Raw genomic sequence first — 20226 nt, 5'->3', positions numbered from 1 at the left:
TTATTTTAAGAACAATTCCTTTTGTCTGTTTAGATGGTATGTCTAGACAGTCATTGAAGGGGGCATTGTGCTTATTAAACCGGTAAGTGAATAATCTGTGTGGAGACCTGGGAGGAAGGTTTCAAGGTGTTTATGTAGCATCTTGTCATCTTCTTGAACAATTTCTTATATCAAGCATTACACACACACACATTTATTTGATTAGTGCTGGTATAATTCTGTCTGGGGGAACACAAGCAAAATATAGCAAGTAATGTATAATGAAAATAACTATTACATCTAATAAAAAGGCCATACACAACTTGTGTAAGTGTTTGACACAACTAATTGATCCGATATTTGAATTCCCGTATTCCTTCATTGAAGATGCCCTCGAATTCAAAAGGTGCAGGCCGTTTTTGAGAAGGGAAAAAACTGTTTAAAAGCGCATCTTAAATTAGAAGGAATGCTGTACTTCACGACAAAATTGTGTTTGTCCTGCAGAATGTTATTTTGCTGTGCTATACTGCCCTCTCGTGGTAAAATAAAGAAGCGATCTTTCTTTAAGCTTTGGGCAGCTTCAGCCAAAGAAAAGGCGTGGATTAGCACATCTGCAGCCTAATGTGTTATCAAAAATGTGTAGATATTACAATACTGTAAAAGTATTAAGTATCCTTATCATTTTTGCAATATACGCAACATATGGTCCTGGTAGATCCTGCTCCGCTCCCATTTTCCTCTCCGTAAACTGGGTTGTCGTGGGACTCCGCTCCGGGTTTTCAAAATGACCTCAACCCGATTCTGTCTGGCTTCGCTCGGGATTCCACTCCGGGTTTTTAGGAGCCGGGATGTTTGTAGCGCGGTCGAAACGCGTCCTAAAGAAAGACTCAAAGTTAAAACAGTAACACACGATCTCAGATTTAAAATACAAGATTAAATAATAATAATCCATACACATTAAGATACATTGCTGGGGATGAACGAGTTTCTGGATGAATCTATTTTTTTTGTGGGAGCAAGACTACATTGTAATGACGTGAAGACCCAGGCGATGCATCGACAAAGTAAGGGCGATATTTTTCAATATGTATGTTACGTTGTCCGGTTATTTAGCGTTTCGATTATATTTTTATTCACCCTTTTGGTTGTGTTGTGTAAATTATGAGTACCGTGAAGTTCATACGATTTTAATATTTAGGCCTGGGAATCCGCGGAGTTTCCTGCTGCGGCGAGCCCGAGATGCGCGCCGAGGCATGGGGAAAACAATGGCTTACAACATGGGGCGTAAATACTGCCGTATTTTAATTGTAGTTCACAATGTTTTGGGAGCACAACTGAAGTATAATTGTACTTGGAAACGAGGCGTGTTGCTACTGACAACAATAATACGATTATTCCGTTCCCTCGCGTTTTTAGCAGGTGTTGAGTCTGAAACCAGCGTTTGTTTCCTTTATCCAGTAATCGTGTATGTAAATAAATACATCAATACATTACTAGTCGATGTTAACTTGTAATGTACATTTGTCACAAGTTTGCAGCTAAATCAATCGACTTGTTTAACCAGTTTTTGGGTTAAAACGCAGACCCAGACAGAAAACACATTTACAAAATTAAAGATTGCTTGTCTGGGATGTAAAAGAAAAAGCTACACAGATACATCTTTTATTTATTTGTGTCTCTGTTGTTTTTTATGAGCAATCTACAGCTCTGACCACAAGTTTTGCATCACCCTATAGAATGAACTCGCTTTGCTTCATAAAGTCGAATGAAACCTGCTGAATAATGTTACGTTCACATTTTGAATTACACACCCCTTTGTAGTTTTTCCATATACTGTACTAAACAACATTTCGAAATCTAACCTGAAATACTAATATTATATCATTTTGTAGTTTATTTGATTACGTGATGTTAAATAAAATATCCAAATTATGTTCATATAGTTGTGTTATAAATTATGTCGCGATCCTAAAATTCTAGGTGATGCAAAACTTGTAATTGTCAGTTTCTACTTGCTTCCCATGCTTTTGCTATGCTCTATAAACAAAGTCATTGTATTTATCTTGCTCTTAATTGCATTATCACTTGTACTGTGATTCTTGAAATGTATTTTTGTTTACGACTGTAAGTCGCCCTGGATAAGGGCGTCTGCTAAGAAATAAATAATAATAATAATAATAATAATAATAATAATAATAATAATAATAATAATAACGCTTTCCCATGCTACACTTCCGTTGCCTGATGCATATTATTTCCGTTATTATTATCATTATTGTTATTTGTTTATTTAGCAGACGCCTTTATCCAAATCGACTTACAGAGACTCGGGTGTGTGAACTATGCATCAGCTGCAGAGTCACTTACAACTACCTCTCACCCGAAAGAGGGAGCACAAGGAGGTGAAGTGAATTGCTCAGGGTCACACAATGAGTCAGTGGCTGAGGTGGGATTTGAACCGGGGACCTCCTGGTTACAAGCCCTTTTCTTTAACCACTGCACCGCACCACACAGTCTCCTATTATTTATTTCTTAGCAGACGCCCTTATCCAGGGCGATTTACAATTGTTACAAGATATCACATTATTTTTTACATACAAATTACCCATTTATACAGTTGGGTTTTTACTGGAGCAATCTAGGTAAAGTACCTTGCTCAAGGGTACAGCAGCAGTGTCCCCTCACCAGGGATTGAACCCACGACCCTCCGGGCAGGAGTCCAGAGCCCTTTCCACTACTCCACACTGCTGCTCCAGAGCCCTATTAACTGGATGAGCCACTCAGGGACCCCATATATGTCATGTTTCAATCTCCCTGTGTGTGTCCTCCCCAGCTGGCCCTCGTTGCCCGGAGCAGTAGAGCTGGAGAAAGTCCGAGGGAAGATGTATCGGGGTGGGGAGCGGGACTTCCAGACGTCGGCTCGGAGGATGGGCACCTCCCTGCTGTTCCAGCTGTCCGTGCACGAGCGGGAGCTGGACCTGGTCTTCCTGGATCACAGCTATGCCAAGCCCTGGAGCGCCCACCCCGATGCCAGCAGCGCCCGGCCCACACGCATGCTGTTTGTCACGCCACGCCGGCAGCAGGATTCCTCAGGGTGAGAGCGGCTTATTCAATACATATCATCTCGGGTGTCTCCGTTCCTGCACATCTGCATGCCACACTTCCTGCCCTTGAACCAGATAAACCCGTGTCTCAATCGGTTCTCTAGAAATATGCAACACTTTGAAGCAAGGACATTCAGATAGCCTAGCTGGGTGGTTATTTCCCTCAGATCTGATGCTCCAAATATGTAATGTTAAAAACATGTTACTTGGGGCTCCCGAGTGGCGCTCCGCGTGGAGTGCAGGATGCGCCCTATAGTCTGGAGATCGCAGGTTCGAATCCAGGCTATGTCACAGCCGACCGTGACCGGGAGTTCCTAAGAGGCGGCGCACAATTGGCCGAGCGCCGCCCGGGTAGGGAGGGATTAGGTCGGCCTGTGGCTCTGCAGTGGAGTCACCAGATCTGTGTTGTCCTCCAGCACTATAGGTCTGGTGGCATTGCTGTGGATCTGCAGTGCGAAAAGTGACAGATCGGATTGGCAGGAGCACGTTTCGGAGGATGTGTGTTACAGCTGCCGTTTCCCGAGTTGGGGAGTGGGGACCTAAATAAAAATGTTACTCTATTGAATACGTACCTCAACTGTCATTTTTATATATTACAGTAGAACCTGTCATACCCAATTTAATTGGATCCAGAGGTCCATCGGATATGTTATACTACTTTGTAGTAGCTTTTGCGTCTGTGATTTATTTCCTTCAAAACTGTACGTTGTTCTCCTGCCCTAAAATGCTCCAGCTAAAACAACACTTTAGCATTCATGTCTGTACATGGGGATATTGTGAACCTATGCCCCCCCTAGTTCTCAGCATGTCTGTTTCAAGTCTTTTCTCTGCACACGGTGTAAGTTGAATTATCTGGGGTGTCTGCAGAGAGACGGAAATGTCTATCGACGTGGAAACGGTGACCCCGACCCCGATGCCTCTGTATGACAATCAGAAGGCGCGGAGCGTGATGAACGAGTGTGAACGGCACGTGGTCTTCGCACGGACTGACGCGGACGCACCCCCGCCGCCCGACGACTGGGAGGAGCAGGTCAACAAGTAAGCGTTGAAAAAACAAACCAACCCCATCTCTCATCGACGCGGGGCCAGAGAGCCTTCAGTATCTGTTTCAGACAGGGTGACTCCCTTTTCTCAGGTGCTGTGCTGGCTTATTTTAGAGAAGTGTTCAAACAGTCATTATCATTATTGCTCTAAGGTCCAGTTGCTTTTGCGTGTGTCTTTTATTCTTTCATAGTTGCCTTCTGTACTTTATCTACTTTGTCCCTGTTGTTCATTGAGCCACCCAGGCTGCTCCTGCTATTACTTGCAGCAGCAGTAGAGGAGGTTATTAAGGTCATCTTAAGCTGTGTTGTAGCTCAGGAAGCAAATACGAGTGCCTCTGTTTAATGTATGTCTCTATAGTGGTAACATTTTAGAGAAGGATTCTGGAATTTGTAACACAATGAAAAACACGAGAGTCGCATTAGAGAACCAGTCTCTCTTAAACCACGTGCTTCCATCACAGGGGCAGCCTGACGCTTTACACAGAATAGGTCTTGGAGAAATGCAAGACCCCTGAAAATACCTTTTATTGTTTGCCGAGGGTTGAGGTTTGAGGGGCGCTGTGGAAAAAGAGACGCAGAGCAGTGTGGAGAGACCCTGAAGAGCTCAGAACAAAGGGAGCCCTAGCCTTATTCCTAGCTATATTGTACGGCAGACAGCTTGGGGGGGGGGTAAAATATCCATTTTAGTGTTTTGTTTCCTCCGCAGGGCTGGCTGGTCCATGGCCCAGAACAAGCTGTTCAACAAGGTGATGAAAGCACTGCTGGCTGAGCGGCAGGCAAGACTAGCGAACGAGAAGGTGAGAGAGAGGGTGCAGTGTGCGTGTGGCTGTAAAGCCTGTGTTCTGTGCTGGGTCATACAGTTTCTGAAGTTATTTAGGCAGTTAAAATGACGTCGAAGAAGTGGGCTCTGTTCAAACTTGTCCTACGTTGGTGTGGATTTTCTTTGGTGCACATCCGTCTGATCTGCTGCCCTGTATTGTGTTGCTGGAGTGAACCCATTGCACTTAGCAGCACACCAAAAAAAAAGAGCACAAGCTTTAAAATATAACACCCTTCCTAAAAAATCAAGGTGAGTGTTCAGTAATCTGAGCCTGGACTGAGTGTGGAGTAGCTTCCCTCTGAAGCATGGGCGGGGTTTGCATTGCGGTGTTGAAATAAGCAGAGGGAGGGGCAGGTGAATAATGTGGCGCTGTTTGTTTGACGCAGTTCTGCCGTTCTTTCCCCCTCCCCCCTGCAGGCGTGTAACGAGCCGGTGCTGCGCCGCATCGCGGTGGATAAGTGCGCTCGGAAGGTGCGCCACGCCCTGGCCGGTGTGAGCTGGGACACCAAGCTCACCCAGTGGCTGCACTGCACACTGGTGGATTCGCTCAGCCTGCCCATGCTGGCAGCCTATCTGGACGTGCTGCAGACGCTCAAGAGCAAGGTGAGGACGTCGGCAGCGAGAGTCCAGGAGATCGTCCGCTCGCCTTTAAAGCAAGAGTGGAGAGGCACTCTGGAACAGAACAGAGTTCTCCAAGCTGCGGGGCTGCGGCAAACAGCCGATCATCGTCGAATGTTTGGTTCAGCATTTTGATATACAATTTGTAATGATTGAATGAGTTACCAAAGCTTCTACCTAGAACAGATTAAACAAAAAAAGGAAAGTTTTGAATGCATTCATATTTCTGCAAGTTTTTCCACAGTTATCAATCAATTTATTTTTATATAGCACCTTTCATGGCAAGCCACCCCAAAGCACTTTACAAAACAAGCAAAAATTAAACCGTAATTGAAATAAAATACAAACAGTTAAAATATAACATGTCGATTTTTCCATGAGCTTGGAAAAAACAGTAGGTTTTTAAAAGAGTCTTCAATTATTGCTTATAGCACTTAATTACTAGTTCCCAGAGCAAAAATCTGTATTGATGAATATATAATGAGCTTTTTGAAGCAAACGCAATTCATGTTAATATACAGGAGGCTGTGTGGTCCAGTGGTTAAAGAAAAGGGCTTGTAACCAGGAGGTCCCCGGTTCAAATCCCACCTCAGCCACTGACTCATTGTGTGACCCTGAGCAAGTCACTTCACCTCCTTGTGCTCCGTCTTTCGGGTGAGACGTAGTTGTAAGTGACTCTGCAGCGGATGCATAGTTCACACACCCTAGTCTCTGTAAGTCTCCTTGGATAAAGGCATCTGCTAAATAAACAAATAATAATAATATCCTAAAATGAAGTAAAAAAAAATAAAAGCATTCTTGCCGTTTTTATTGTTTGACATATTTCTATGAAGAATCAGTTTATGAATCAATAGTGTATTTAGCGTGGTGGCCCAGCCCTGCTGTGCTGACGGCTGTGCTGTGCTCCTCTGCAGGTTCCCTCGATGATCGAGCGGATGCTGCTGTCCTCGGCTGTGAAGACTGGCGCAGCGGGTGCCGAGGCGCTGTCCCTCCTGCTCAAGAGGCCCTGGGACCCGGCCGTGGGGGTCCTCTCTCACAACAAGCCGGTACGCCTCCTCCATAGTGACCACACGCCACGTGGACTGCTGAGTTCCTGTCAGATTCACGCAGGAGCTGGCACTGGCACCAGGCTGGGGTGCTGTTCATTTATCCCAGCAATATCTAATACCAATCCTCCCTTTCTCAGGAAGCAAAGGACTAGAGGCTGCCATTGACCAATTGATCATATTTAAATATAATTGCCAACTGGTTGCTAAATTTATTTTATAAATTCCTATGTAATTTTAGTCTTCTGCAGCCTGCTGCGTAATTTTTCTGTATAAGCACGGGACCTTGTTTGCTTACCAGTTTGTTTACATTAGCTTCATGTATAGACAGACAGAGGCTCCCTCCTTCAAACCTCCTGCTCACTGTTTGAACTGATTTCATTGTTTTGTTTGTTTTGCAGAGCAAGCTCCCAGGGTCCCCCCTAATCCTGATCGCTCCCTCGGGGCCGACCAATCAAGTCTTCCCCACCTCGCGACGCCTCCGCTTCTGGCAGTCACAGCTCTCCTGCCTTGGGAAGGTGTGTCTCCGTCTGTCTGTCTGTCTGTCTGTCAGCAGGGTGCCTGGATCACAGTTAAAACATCTCGTACAATAAAGTTAAACGATGCAGCTCTGTGTTTGTTTGGAATCAACTTGGGCTCTTGCTTGAATTATCATGCTGTCGTGCAACACCTTTCAGAGGCTTGCATGTGGTAAAAATAACTAAGTATCTGTTCAGCTGTAACAGATTGAGGGAGCGAGGCTGAGATCATGCAGGTTGGATGTCAGAAGCACTTACAGGGCTAGATCACTGCGGGTCTTTAAGAAAACTGGACACAAATACTCAACTAATAAAATGTAAACTACTGAAAGCCTTTGAATGGCTTTATCAGGCGTTCTTGCTGTAGTGTTTGGAGCCCCTAGCCAGCTGCCGGACTGATGAATAAACCTGTTTGTGTTTCAGGTTATCCCTGTGTCCACACACCTTGTAAATAACGGAGCCAATGTTGGAATCACGCAGTGTCTGGAGCACATGATCGGAGCAGTGAGGGGAAAAGTTCTAGAGGTACCGACTGCCATTTATTTGGGTTAAAAAACAGATTTTAGGCACTTTTACTGTATTAGTTTAGTACTTTTAAACAAGTTAAGACATTTAACTAATAAAATAAAAATAAAAACATCACTCCCTTACAACATTAACCCTTTACTGCCCTGGGTATGTTCCCATACCTGTTTAATGGCTGTTTTCTCAACGTCAGATATATTGGACACTGGCCAGCAAAGGGTTGAAGCAGGAGTCTACAACCCTGGTCCTGGAGAGCTACTGGGGCTGCTGGTTTCCATTTCAACCATTCTGTTACTTAATTGAACCAGTTATTGGCTTAATTAGTCAAGATTAACAGGTGTTTCAGATCTTTAGCCACTGATGATGTAGACACCTATAAAACCTGCTGGATAGGGGCTGTCCAGGACCAGGGTTGGAGACACCTGGGTTAAAGTGTGTGTGTGGTTAAAACAAATATATATATATATATATATATATATATATTAATCCTGGACCTAATGTAGGTTCAGTTTTTTGTTTTTTGTTTTTTTCACATCTCAGCACGTGCATTTTTAGTACTTTTTGCAATTTTAAAAGAATGCATCTGCTTTTCTTTTTTCACATCAGCTTTATATGTAATGCTCCAGGTTGCTCAGTTAAATTATATTATTGAGGGCTGAATTGCAAACGGGGTTTGCGTTTCTGTTCCGGTAATTGTTTTGAATGTGTTTATTTATTTATTTTTTTACTCCTGCCTCTCTGTCCTTGGAACAGGTGCACAGCCACTTCCCGCACAAGCCTATCATTCTGGTGGGCTGGAATGTCGGAGCCCTCATTGCCTGTCATGTGAGTATCTGAGGAACGTCTCCTGTACATTGGGGTCCCAGCGGGGACAGCAGAGTGAGCCCCTTAAGGTCCTCAAGGAATTGTGCGGTTTGTTGTATAAACGGTTTCTTCTTTAAAATACGTTTTGAGAGCGACTCAAGCATCACGAGGATGAAACTGACAATCTGGACGACCAGATCCAATCCGTCATTACATTTTAAACCCTGTTCCGTGCCCCTCCTTGCGAAAATAAGAAAGTTGGCATCATTTTTGATTTGCTGGACACGTGTCCCTCGTACCTTGATGTGTTACTGTATATACACACAAAATGATTGCGTGCTGTAATGTGTCCCCCAGGTGGCAGTAATGGAGTATGTGACTGCAGTGATCTGCCTCGGGTTCCCTCTCTTCACCATCACTGGACCCAGAGGGGTAAGCCTTTTATTTTTATGTCATATTTGTTAAAAATCCTTTTCTTTTGACGTTGGTCAAATATATACCGCGGTGTGCACGTGTATTGAAACACCCCATTGCTTCTGCTGTTTTGATTTGTTGTGCATCTGTTGTGAAAATCTTGGTAAAATTGTCAAAATAGACAACTTTAGTGATTGATTTAATTGGTGATTTTAATAGGTCACACATGCTATTCGTTTAAAATGGTAAGGAGACTTGTTAGAAGTTTTTTCAAGACGCCTAATTAAAGCAGAAAGTGGTCTAACATTTTCACACACGAGTGCCTGTTTCCATTTGAATTAGATATTTCATTTTAAATAGTTCTTGTGCACAGACAGTGTTCTTTTGAATTGACAAAGCATTTTTTTTTTGGTCGGACAGGATGTGGACGACCCCCTGCTGGACTTGAAGACCCCTGTGCTGTTTGTGATTGGTCAGAACGCCCTGCAGTGTGGCGTGGAGTCCATGGAGGAGTTCAGAGAGAAGATCCGGGGCGACAACAGCATGGTGGTGGTGGGAGGAGCGGATGACAACCTCCGGTGAGCACACAGACCTGGGCTTTAAATCTGCAGCACCCCGCTAAAGAAAGAGCTCCTTTCAGACTTTACATTGCCAGTTTCAATAAACCTACAGTAAAACCTCTCTAGGACCACCTGGGTGAAAAGACCACCATGCAATAGAGGTATCTTTAACATTAGCGTTTTACTCCTATTGACTATGCTGTCCCTTTTAATATTAAGGCCACCTTCAGCAGCACCAAATATCAAACCATGTTAAAATTCCATCAGATCAATGTTCTGCAAAACGTTTTAGCGTCTTGTACAGAAAAGTAAAGAATAGCTGTACAGTAGATTGCATTGAATTGATCACCTGAGCTGCTGTACTGAGTAGACGTATCTTTCCAGTACCAATAGAGCAACAAAATATATCTTTAGAGGTTTGCCTATATAACATTTATCTCTCTCCAGTCAGAGCTTATTCTTGCAAAATGTTTTGTTTTTTTTAACCGCATTTTCTCATAGTTTAGCTTTCTGCGCGCTCTACTTTATCAGGAGTCTGGTTTGTCTACATTCACCCAAACTGGGTTTATCTACAATGCCCAGCAGTTGTAGCTCAAGTATGTGCCTGTAAAACTCAGGTTAAAGAAGATCGGATCGACTATTTCAAAGCCTTCACACTGTACGTTGATTTGCAGCATCAGCACAGCAAAAATGAAGTCTGAAGGGCTGACGCAGAGCATGGTGGACCGCTGCATTCAGGTAATTACGTTTCCAGAACGTTTTCATTTGAAATAACACGTATCTGACTTCCCGTCTCAGGTATGGAGCGCAGTGCTGGTGACTGATTGATTGATTGATTGATTGACAGGATGAGATCGCAGATTTCCTGACGGGAGTTCTGACCCGAGCTGAGAGTCATGCTGCGGCCGACCCCCGCGACCTCGACACGGAGAAGAAGAAGAAGCAGCGTGACTCTCGGAGGGAGCTGCCGTTCGAGCTGGAGAAGAGAAGGCCTGCCTCCCCGGCCACGCGGCTGCCCGTCTCCCCCTCGGAGTCGGAGGTGAGTGAGTGTGTGATTCAGCAGGGCTAGGGAACTCTACAGCAGGGCTGTGCAATTAATCACAGCCCTGGAGGGCCGTTCCACTCCAGGTAAAATTAGATAACGAACCACTTCAGGGTCTGGCTGGAGGTTTTAATTTGTTCAGTTAAACAGTTTGGAACAGGGTTGGAACAAAGACCAGTTCAGGACTTGTTTCCAGTGAAGTCCTAATTTAGTTACTTGACCCTTCAAATTTTCAGCTTGTTGTTCCAGTCAGTTTTATTCACTCTGTAGAAGCAGAAGCACAGCTACTTGCATCTGATTCCACGCGCAGAAAGTCACGCGCTAAACCTCTTAATCCGAAACGCTCCCCTAAATATCCCCTTTTGCTTGTTCTTTTCTGTTTTGTTTTTGCTGTAGGATTTGTCAAGTGTTTCCAGCAGTCCGGCCTCCAGCCCGAAGACTAAAACGTCGGCTCTGTCTCCGGCTCAGAAATCCAGCCTGATCACAGCCACCCAGCTGCTGAAAACACACATGCAGAGATCAGGAGCTGTGCTTACTCACAAACAAGCGCAAGGTACAGGCTGTGTGCTCGCAGAGCCGTGTACGTGCAGCTCTGCACAACAGTTTTGCATCACCCGATAGAATGAACTCATTGTGCTTCATAAAGTCGAATGAAACCTGTTGAAATAATGTGCCACTGCTGGAGCAAACACTGGGAGTGTGGGGATACAGTTCTGTAACCTTGCATTGCTAGAACTCCTAAGGCATAGAGGGAGAGCTGGGGGATGTGTTAGAAGGTATAGGGTTACCGTTTTGGCGGGCGTGGCGGGGGGTATGTATCTTAGCATGATGTATTGCCTCTTGAAGGCTTGTCCTGGGCCCTCTCTCTCTCTCTGTGCCTCCCCACTGTTCCTGTCTTTCCTTCTGTAACTCTGTCTTTTTTTTTTTCTCTTTCTCATTCTCTGTTCGTTTTCAGCTCAGTTCGCTGCTTTTCTGAAACAAAACATGCTGGTGAGGAAAGCAGCACCTCCTGGCAGCCCCTCCTGTCTCTTTGGTGAGTATCTCTCTGTCTCTCTTATCTGTCCTGCGCTTTACAGCTGTGGCCAAAAGTTTTGCAGCACCACTATAGAACTCATTAACAAATTTTGCTTCATAAAGTCAAAATAAATTATTTGCGATTTAAATTACCTTCACATAGGTTTGTATTTTGTCTCAATCCTAAAATTCTAGGTGATGCAAAACTTTTGGGCCTCCCGACGAATTTGATATTCAAGCCCTGCTCCCCTCTCTCATTTCCTTCCTTCCTCCCTCGCTATCTCTTTCTTTGAGCTGTCTCTCCCTTGTGAGGTTGTGGGATCTGGTATTTATGGGTGTGTGATGAAGCAATAGAGTCCAGGCTTTGCACTTGAGCAGGTCTGACTGTGTGTGTCTCTCTCTCTCTGTTTCTGTCTCTGCAGTGCCTGTGTCCAGCGGGCAGGTGGAAGGGCTGGACAAAGAGGACCGAGCACAGCTGAAGAGGAGACAGACCTCCAACCCCACCCCGTCCAAGTCCCCCAAGAGAGCCAAAATAAAAGTGACCATCCTGTCCCACGGGGAGACTGCAGGGGGCGCCACCGCCATGGGTGCACAGGACGGTAACGATTCGAACCATACCAAGGCCTGTCTGATGCTTGGGGATTCAAAATGCAGTCCAGCATCCAGCCAGTGCATTCATCCTGTGAATGTTACAGCTTGCAGGATACAGTATGGGTGTGTTCTAGGGTGTTACTGAAGATACAAACTGTTTTTTTTAACCCCTCGGGGGCCAGAGCGTGGGTAGCACCTTGTACTGGACAGCGTCCTGCACCCTATCTTTTATCCTTGTGTTGCTTTTCTGTACCAGGAGCCTGGGAAGATGCCTACAGAAATGCAAATACGCCACTGGAAGACCTTCAAGGTCTCTTCAGAGAACCAGATTGTGGGATCTGTCTGTGGCTTGTTTGGATTTTAAATCTTGACCTTTTCCTTTTTGTTTTCCTTGATCTAGGAGGCGCAGGGGGGAAGCCTTTGACTGTGACAGTGGGGCAATCTGTTGCTGGGGCAAAGGAGCTGTCGGGGCTTCTTACAGGACAGAGGTGCGTGTCTGTGTTCAGATGTACCTCCGAGATCTGCTGGCGTTGCTGATTTTTATACTGTGCACGTGGGTGTTCCAAAGTGGGTTCGTTTTCCGCATTTCGATGACGCCTGTAGCAGCGTGACGTCCCTGTACCTGCTTCAAAGCTTTGCAGCAACAGCAATGTTGAATCCATAAAACAAATTGGGTAATGAGATCCATAAGCAAATTGATTATTATGTGTGGTACATTCGTGGGTAACTCAGAAATAATCGGTTTGTCAGTAAAGACGTAAACAGCTTGGCACTGTTGTTCCTCTGTGTGTTTTTTTTTATCTCCCCCTCGCTCATCGGTTCTTTTTACGTTACCCACTTCGCACTGTCGTGCATCTTTTCTGTAACTGAGGACTTAGCTTTTTTAGTTTTTGCAACCGGTAAGTAAAACAAATATAACTCAGCAAGCACTTTTTTTTTAAAATCATTTTACCCTGCTTGGGGGGGATACATGTAGCTTAGTGGACATTCTTTACCGCACGTTATTGAGATGATCAGAATCCTGGTGGATGTTGCTCATATTGATCTATTATTATTATTATTATTATTATTATTATTATTATTATTATTATTATTTTTTGTTTGTTTAAAGTAGGAATCCTGGTTGTTTTTAATCAGGCAGCGATTGAGTAAGAGCTTTGTGTGTCTCTGTATCTCCAGATCTGCCAGTGTGTCTGAAGCCTCAGGTGCTGGAGTGGTGACCCCCAGCTCCTTCCACAGCCTGCAGAGCCGCCTGGGGCCCGGCTCCCCCTGCACTGCCCAGACACAGGCTGCAGCTACACAAGGTACCTCCCGGTGAACTGGACACAGAGTAGACCCGGCTTAGCAGAGTGTTTCTGGATAATTCCCCCTTTTTCTACAGTTTTTGGAAAGAAAGAGTAATGGCTTGACAAAGTCACATTTTTTTTTTTTTTTTTTTTTAATTTTTAAAAAAATAAATTTTGTGCATAGATTTGAGATCAGATTTATTTATTTATTTATTTATTTTTGGAAATTACTAAAAGAAACTACCAATCAAAGGCACTTAACTTCTGCATTGAGTGATTTAAAAGCTGTTTAGATGTGAGCTTTGCTTTCACCCAGGGCACTGACATTTTTGCTGCTGCATCAAGGCCATAAATGACACAGAAAGTAAGAAAAAATGTCACTGAGATTTCCTGCCCTATCTTAGAGCAACCTATAGAGGATATGAGTGGTTTGAGTACTCGATTAACTGTAAACAAGGGCGACTGAGGGAATGCTTTGTGTTTAAGTGTTATTCCGTTAATTAACAACAACCTAAAACATCTTAAAGGGAATGCCTCTTAAAGTGTGAGTATCTCCACCTCCCTGATCACTGTGATCGATCCTCAGTCTTTGTATCTCCACCTCCCTGATCACTGTGATCGATCCTCAGTCTGTGTAACTGTACCTCCCTGATCTCTGCGATTGATCCTCAGGCTGTGTATCTGCACCTCCCTGATCTCTGCGATTGATCCTCAGGCTGTGTATCTGCACCTCCCTGATCGCTGTGATTGATCATCAGGCTGTGTATCTGCACCTCCCTGATCGCTGTGATTGATCATCAGGCTGTGTATCTGCACCTCCCTGATCGCTGTGATTGATCCTCAGGCTGTGTATCTCCACCTCCCTGATCGCTGTGCCTCCCTGATCTCTGCGATTGATCCTCAGTCTGTGTATCTGCACCTCCCTGATCTCTGCGATTGATCCTCAGTCTGTGTATCTGTACCTCCCTGATCTGTGCGATTGATCCTCAGTCTGTGTATCTGCACCTCCCTGATCTCTGCGATTGATCCTCTCTCCAGGCACCCCCTCTGCTAGCAGCTTGCTCCAGGGCTTGAGTTTCAGCATCCAGGAAATTGTCACCCGGTCTCCCAGCTTGCCCTCCACAGCAGCCACTGCAGGGACCAGCACTCAGGTAACCTACACCTGGAACAGACCCACGGCCACACAGGTAACTTTTGACTGCTAATAATGACTTGACAGGCTGCTGCCACTCTGCAAGCATGCATCTCACATAGGTTCTACTGCATTAATGTTTGGTACTTCCTTATGTCCTTGTGCGTGTTGATTTTTTGTGTAGTTGTTTTTTTTTTTTTAAATAAAACTGTTTTGTTGATTTTTATTTACTGGAGTCAATGACTGTTTGTTTACACCCAGCCACACTGCCTTCCTCCCAGTCCCTCAACCCTAACCAGTAGGCCACACTGCCTCACAGTCCTTAAGATGTAATTCTTAGCCTGCTGTGTCTACATACTTCTGTAGGTCATACATGCTGAAGAGCTGAGCTGTGTAGCGTCACTTGTGTGCGTGTAGAGCAAAGCTGTGTGGTGTCACTTGTCCTGTGGTGACCTGGTGTGTGTCTGTGCCTGGGTGTGTTCCCTGACAGGCTCCTGGAATGAAGACGCAGGGCCAGGTTTTGGGCACCTTCACCACGGGGAGTGGCACACTGGTCCGGACCCTTCCTGTGGTCACCAGCGGGGGAGGGGGCACCAGCAAAACCACCGCCATCCACCAGCTCCTAGCCAACGGAGGGCTGGCCAAGCTCGCCAGCAGCCTGCCGGGACTGGCACACATCTCCAGCCAGAGCGGCGGTACGTCTCCGCGGTGCAGCAGTGCCAGTTAGACGCGTTGGAGCAAACACAAGGCAGATTTCTCAAGACACTTCAGGTTGTGGGTTTTCACGTGAAAGGCATTGAAATTATGTTGCCTTGCAAGACTGCTAGGGTTCGGTCACGTGCTAGTTGAAACTTGGCAGGTTCACTGTCAACTAAATGAATGCAAGTGAAGATAATTCTTGTTCTTTTATCGCAAGGTAGGCTGTGGAACAAGAATGGAATATTGTATTGAAGGTATAAAATGTAAAATTACATCGGATGTTTGTTTCTGTTGAAGCACTGTGACGTTGGTAATGCAGTTGTGAATACTGGGCTTGGAGTTTTGTCACTGATAGTTCAGCATTGGTATTTTATCGAGTTTCCCGTTTTGTCTTCTGGTCTTTAACTTCACAAAGCGTCACTTTAGATGATCGGATGAGACTCTCATGCTGTTCGGAGTCGTTGATTACTCTCCAGCTGTGCGAGCCGTCTCCACCAGGTCCCCTCTTTGAATGAGAAGTTGTTCTCTATGGATTTTTCACTTGCTTAAATAGAGGAATTGATTGACTACATTTCCAGCCTCAAACCTACTGTTTCATTTCTTTTGAAAAAAGGGAGAAAAAAAATATATGTATCATCCGCCATTGTTTTAGGTCGCACATTTCACTAGTGTATCTGAGAGTCTGTTCGTGGTCCCTACCTGGTTAAATAAAGGATTTCATGATAATATTTTGTACCCTGGCAGGACTGAAGGCACCGACCACCATAACTGTGACCCTGCGAGGGCAGCCAAGCAGAGTGACCACCGTCAGCCAGTCTGCAGCTGGCACGATGATGCCAGGACCCAGCGATATGCAGGTGTGTGTTACAGCTGCCTTCTCCAGCACAGTGCTGCCAGGGTCCAGCGATATGCAGGTGTGTGTTACAGCTGCCTTCTCCAGCACAGTGCTGGCAGGGTCCAGCGATTATACAGGGGTGAGTTACAGCTGCCTTCTCCAGCACAGTGCTGGCAGGGTCCAGCGATTACACAGGTGTGTGTTACAGCTGCCTTCTCCAGCGTCCCAGCTCTGACTTCAGGGCCTGCGGAGCCTCCCTCTGGTATGTGTGGAGCACATGCAAAAAACGTTGAAAAGACTAGAGGCACCACAAATCAAATATTATAATTGCTGGCAAATTGCGACACTGATATACATTTTAATTAACATTTTATGCCTTGCTTTGAAACTGGTTAGAGAGGGAGGAAATGGCACTTCTGGCGACATTGATGATGATGTTGTCACCACTGTTTTATTTCACTTCCAGTGTGTGTAAGAATGAGGTCAACTTCCTCGCTTTTCACAGGCGTTTTAAGTAGCGCACTTAACAGCTGTGCCCTAGAGCAGTTGGTAATAGAAAACTAGGACTTGTCTTTTATGAGATACTTGCTCCTGTCGTGTTAAAAAATATTGCAATACGTTTTCATTTGACGTCATTGAGCCCCTTGGTCTGTTAGTGCTGATAAAAGTAACAGACTTGTAATCCTGCCCCACCCTGTACTGCTTATCCTCATCACAAAACAAGAAGCTGAGCTACAGAGAAATAACTTATTTTCATGTCACAGCCGGGATAACTGGTGTATAAAACAATACCCTGTTTGCTATTGGATCCGTAAAAACAACCACACACATTATAAAAAGGCCCTAATTAAATGAGCTGCTGTTCTTTTTTTGCAGTGTCTTTATTGAGAGAAAGCTCTACAAATTTATACTTGGGTCCGAGAAGTTTACTGCTCTGCCAGATTTGAGTAGAGTTGATTTACAGGCCTATCAAGCCTGCAACAACCTCACAAGCACTGTGCTGTAGCTTCCTTAACGAATGGAAGGCTTCGATCTCCTGTTCCTGTCTTGTCTCCAAGATGTCCACTCGTTTTGCTAACGGACCCTGCTTCGATTCTGTAGGGCCCTGACCCTGTGCTGGGGAATGCCGTCGCCCAGGCCGCCACTGCCAACCTGCCGCCCGCCAAGATCCTCCCGCAGCTGGACCTCGGCAAAGTGCCCGCGGGTGCAGTCCTGCCAGCTGCCACGTCTCCACCCATAGGTGAGGCAACTTGGACTTTGCTGCAGCTGCTACTGCACTGCACGCTCCTCTCCTTCAGTGCTCCAGACAGGGGGGGAACACGCTGGCACAGAGCTGCCCGCCAGACACAAAGCGTGTTCAGCCTGTGCTAGTTTCTTAAATAGAATTAAAACGGCTATTGTTTCTAAACTAAATGTAAACATTTTTTTGAATTGCTAAATTTAGGGCTTTCACATGCACCTTCACATTAGCAGCTTTTTTTTTTAAATCTCCATCTATATCTCAAAGGCTCCTATATTACCCCTAATTCTGTAGTTACTGCTTTCTCCCACCTTAACTGGAACGCTGCTTGTATACATGCCTGCTGGCTCCTGTTTATCAAAAGACTCTTGAAGGGTCCTATCCGTGTTTCTCTGTGACAGCGATTTGTATTTTACACGCAAACCTACAAAGTTTATTCAAAGCCTATAAATAAATGTGTGCTCTTGCATATCTGCCCCCGCATTTTGGTCAGGCTGTATTGTCTTGTGAATAGCAGATGCCTACTTCAGCAGGATGATGCATTTGATACAGTAAAGCAGACGTCTCAAGTTGAAACCTGCAGATCATGTCGGGGATTTCGATGCAGGAAGATGCCGTGGGAGTGCCATTCGCTGTTAGGAAGCCTGTCATCTTTCTGTCTGTCTGCACTTTCACACTTCAGTTAGGTTGCATTTACAAGGTGTTTTTTTTAAAGATGAATGGCAATGCTTTCACACTGTCGTTGTCTCATTAGTCTTTCTAAAGCACGGACCCTGGGAGGAGGAGGATGGTAATTTGTTACCCGTGGATTAACTCCTTAACCTCCAAACCTTGTTCAGAAACAAGCCACAACAATGGAATCAAATTGACAAAGCCTATTGCATCTGCCTTCCAGGTTTCTTCAAATTACATTAGTTACAGTGTTGCAAGAAAAGGACCAGAAGGGGGTTCACTTTCCATTGTCTCAAGTCCATGGCAGGCTTAGCCTTTCAAAAGTTATAGACCAGAGCTAAGCGGTTTGACTTTTCCTGTAGACTTCAGGTGTGTTCATGCTGTGGTCCCTTGTTCTAGTAGCATGTCTGATATCCACCCTGCCTTGGTTATTGGAGAGTACCGAGTTGAAGCAAGTACCCTCTAGTTGGGGCATTTGGCCACATCAGTCATCCAGTTCATGTGCTCTCTCTCACGTGACTATTTCAATGAATCTTCACAAACCATTCCATTAGAGAAGCCTGACCCCTTGAACGTGAATCCTTTTATTTTCAGCATTAATAATCTTGATTGATTTCAGGTGATGCGTGATAAGGCATGTATTGCATTGATTAGTGAATCGAATGACAGCTTATAAAATTGTAATGATGTCTACTTTTAGGTTTCAATATGGAATTTTTTTTTTTTAAATATATTAAAATTGATTAAAATTGTTTGTGAAATTCCACACGTCAGGAGGCTGAAACCTGTAATGTATTGACAGGCATGTATGTGTGGCTAGTTACACTCTATGCTTTTTTAAATCCTGTATCGGATCTGCTTAGCCCCCCCTATAATGAACAGCACTGTGTATCAGGCTGACCCTCTTTCTCTCGTTGCAGTGACCACCACCAGCCCGACCAAGACTCTCTACGTCATGTCCGACGCCAGGCTGTCTGCTCTCACCAAGTCCATCCTCCCTCAGCAGCCCGAGACAGGGCTGGGATCACTGGGGGTCCCCTCCCCCTCGGGGGGCGCAGTCACCTTCACCACTCCCGCCCTCGCCAGCACCCCCAGCCCCTCCTGCACCGTCGTCCTGTCCAAGCAGGGTACTTCCAAAACTGTCCTCCTCGCCCCTGCTGTAGACCAGCTCTGCCTCCCCCTGTCCAAGCCCCCCGTGTCTGGGGTCGAGACCTTGGGCCGGGTCCCCTCAGTGCTGGATGAGGGGAGTACCATCCTCCACACCACAGAGACCTTTGGTCAGACTCCTGGCACCACCATCATTACTTTGTCAGGCAGCTCCGTGGCCGCCTCAGCAGGACCCCAAGGACCCGGAGCCGGCCAGCAATATTGAAGACACAAGAGCATGTGGAAGGATGCAGGCTGCTGAAACCGCTCCATCAATATTACTGCCTTTGCTTTGTAGCTGTCTGTCTGAGGCTGGAAATTTGTTCTGTTGTTCTTGCTGCACGTTTGGTTTCTTTTTTGGAAGCGTTCCTGGGGTGTTTTAAGTGCTGTCAAAGTGTGACTGTGGCACAGGGTTTTATCACGGCCGGAGGAGAGAGTTACTGCACACTCTAACAGACCAGGACAGTCGGCACAGCTTTTAGTTTGTTAAATGATTCTCTGGCAACTGATTTATTTAAAAATAAATAAATAAATAACCCTAATTGGTCTAAAATCAGCCTTTTATGTTCCCAAAGTTATTTTGCAACAAGAAATTCTTAATAAAAATCTAACAGCATCATGAATGTAATTACATATTTCTTTCACCCATAGAATATGAGAACTACCCAATAGCTGGCAATGCCCTGCAAGTAGTAAGATTGGTTCAGTTATTTCAGTAGCTGTACATCCTCCCAAGACTGGATGCTTGACCATTGGGGAAGTTGGGTCGACCAGCCACTTCCGTGGACCATTTGTTTTTTCCTTCAGTGCCGTTTCGGTACAGACTGGAGCAATGGGGACTCTTGTGTTTTCCAAGTGGTTTCCTTCTCGTTGTGCTTCTCTGTAAAGGACTTTGCTTGTGTTTTGGATGGCATTACCGTTCCATCTTGTTTCAGCTGTTCAAGCGCAGAGTTCTTTTCATGTGTTTTTTGGGTTTTTTTTTCCAGCTGCTTAATTGTTTTATAAACTGGAAAGAATTTAACAACTTACGGCTCATTTTTTTTTTTTTCTGTTTTCAGAGTGCATCCGTGCATCGCCAGATTCTGATACTGCTTCTGAAGAATGTCGCGTTCAGGTTTCGTCATAGATGGAGAAGCGG

The 20226-nt window shown here is 45.2% G+C and overlaps 1 protein-coding gene across 3 annotated transcripts; it reads left to right on the top strand.

Moving 5' to 3' along the window:
* The first annotated feature begins 801 nt into the window (after positions 1-801).
* Positions 802-19711, top strand: LOC131720963 (KAT8 regulatory NSL complex subunit 3-like). Of its 3 annotated transcripts, XM_059013544.1 has the most exons (23): positions 802-1043; positions 2813-3073; positions 3951-4121; positions 4833-4923; positions 5364-5549; positions 6479-6610; positions 7012-7128; positions 7552-7653; positions 8407-8478; positions 8815-8889; positions 9292-9449; positions 10106-10169; positions 10279-10470; positions 10870-11026; positions 11429-11506; positions 11910-12086; positions 12479-12566; positions 13258-13382; positions 14403-14551; positions 14987-15191; positions 15940-16052; positions 17132-17270; positions 18863-19711. In XM_059013544.1, the coding sequence occupies exons 2-23, from the start codon at positions 2862-2864 to the stop codon at positions 19312-19314; spliced, it is 3255 nt and encodes a 1084-aa protein (XP_058869527.1). In that variant the 5' UTR covers positions 802-1043; positions 2813-2861; the 3' UTR covers positions 19315-19711. The 3 variants fall into 3 exon arrangements, with proteins under 3 accessions (XP_058869527.1, XP_058869528.1, XP_058869529.1); XM_059013545.1 differs by lacking the exon at positions 11429-11506; XM_059013546.1 differs by lacking the exon at positions 17132-17270 and having other exon boundaries at positions 18863-18997.
* The last annotated feature ends 515 nt before the right edge of the window (positions 19712-20226 follow it).

This window comes from Acipenser ruthenus, chromosome 46 (genome assembly GCF_902713425.1).
Source record: "Acipenser ruthenus chromosome 46, fAciRut3.2 maternal haplotype, whole genome shotgun sequence".
Taxonomy (NCBI): Eukaryota; Metazoa; Chordata; class Actinopteri; order Acipenseriformes; family Acipenseridae; genus Acipenser; species Acipenser ruthenus.
This window is presented reverse-complemented; position numbering and strand designations above follow the sequence as displayed.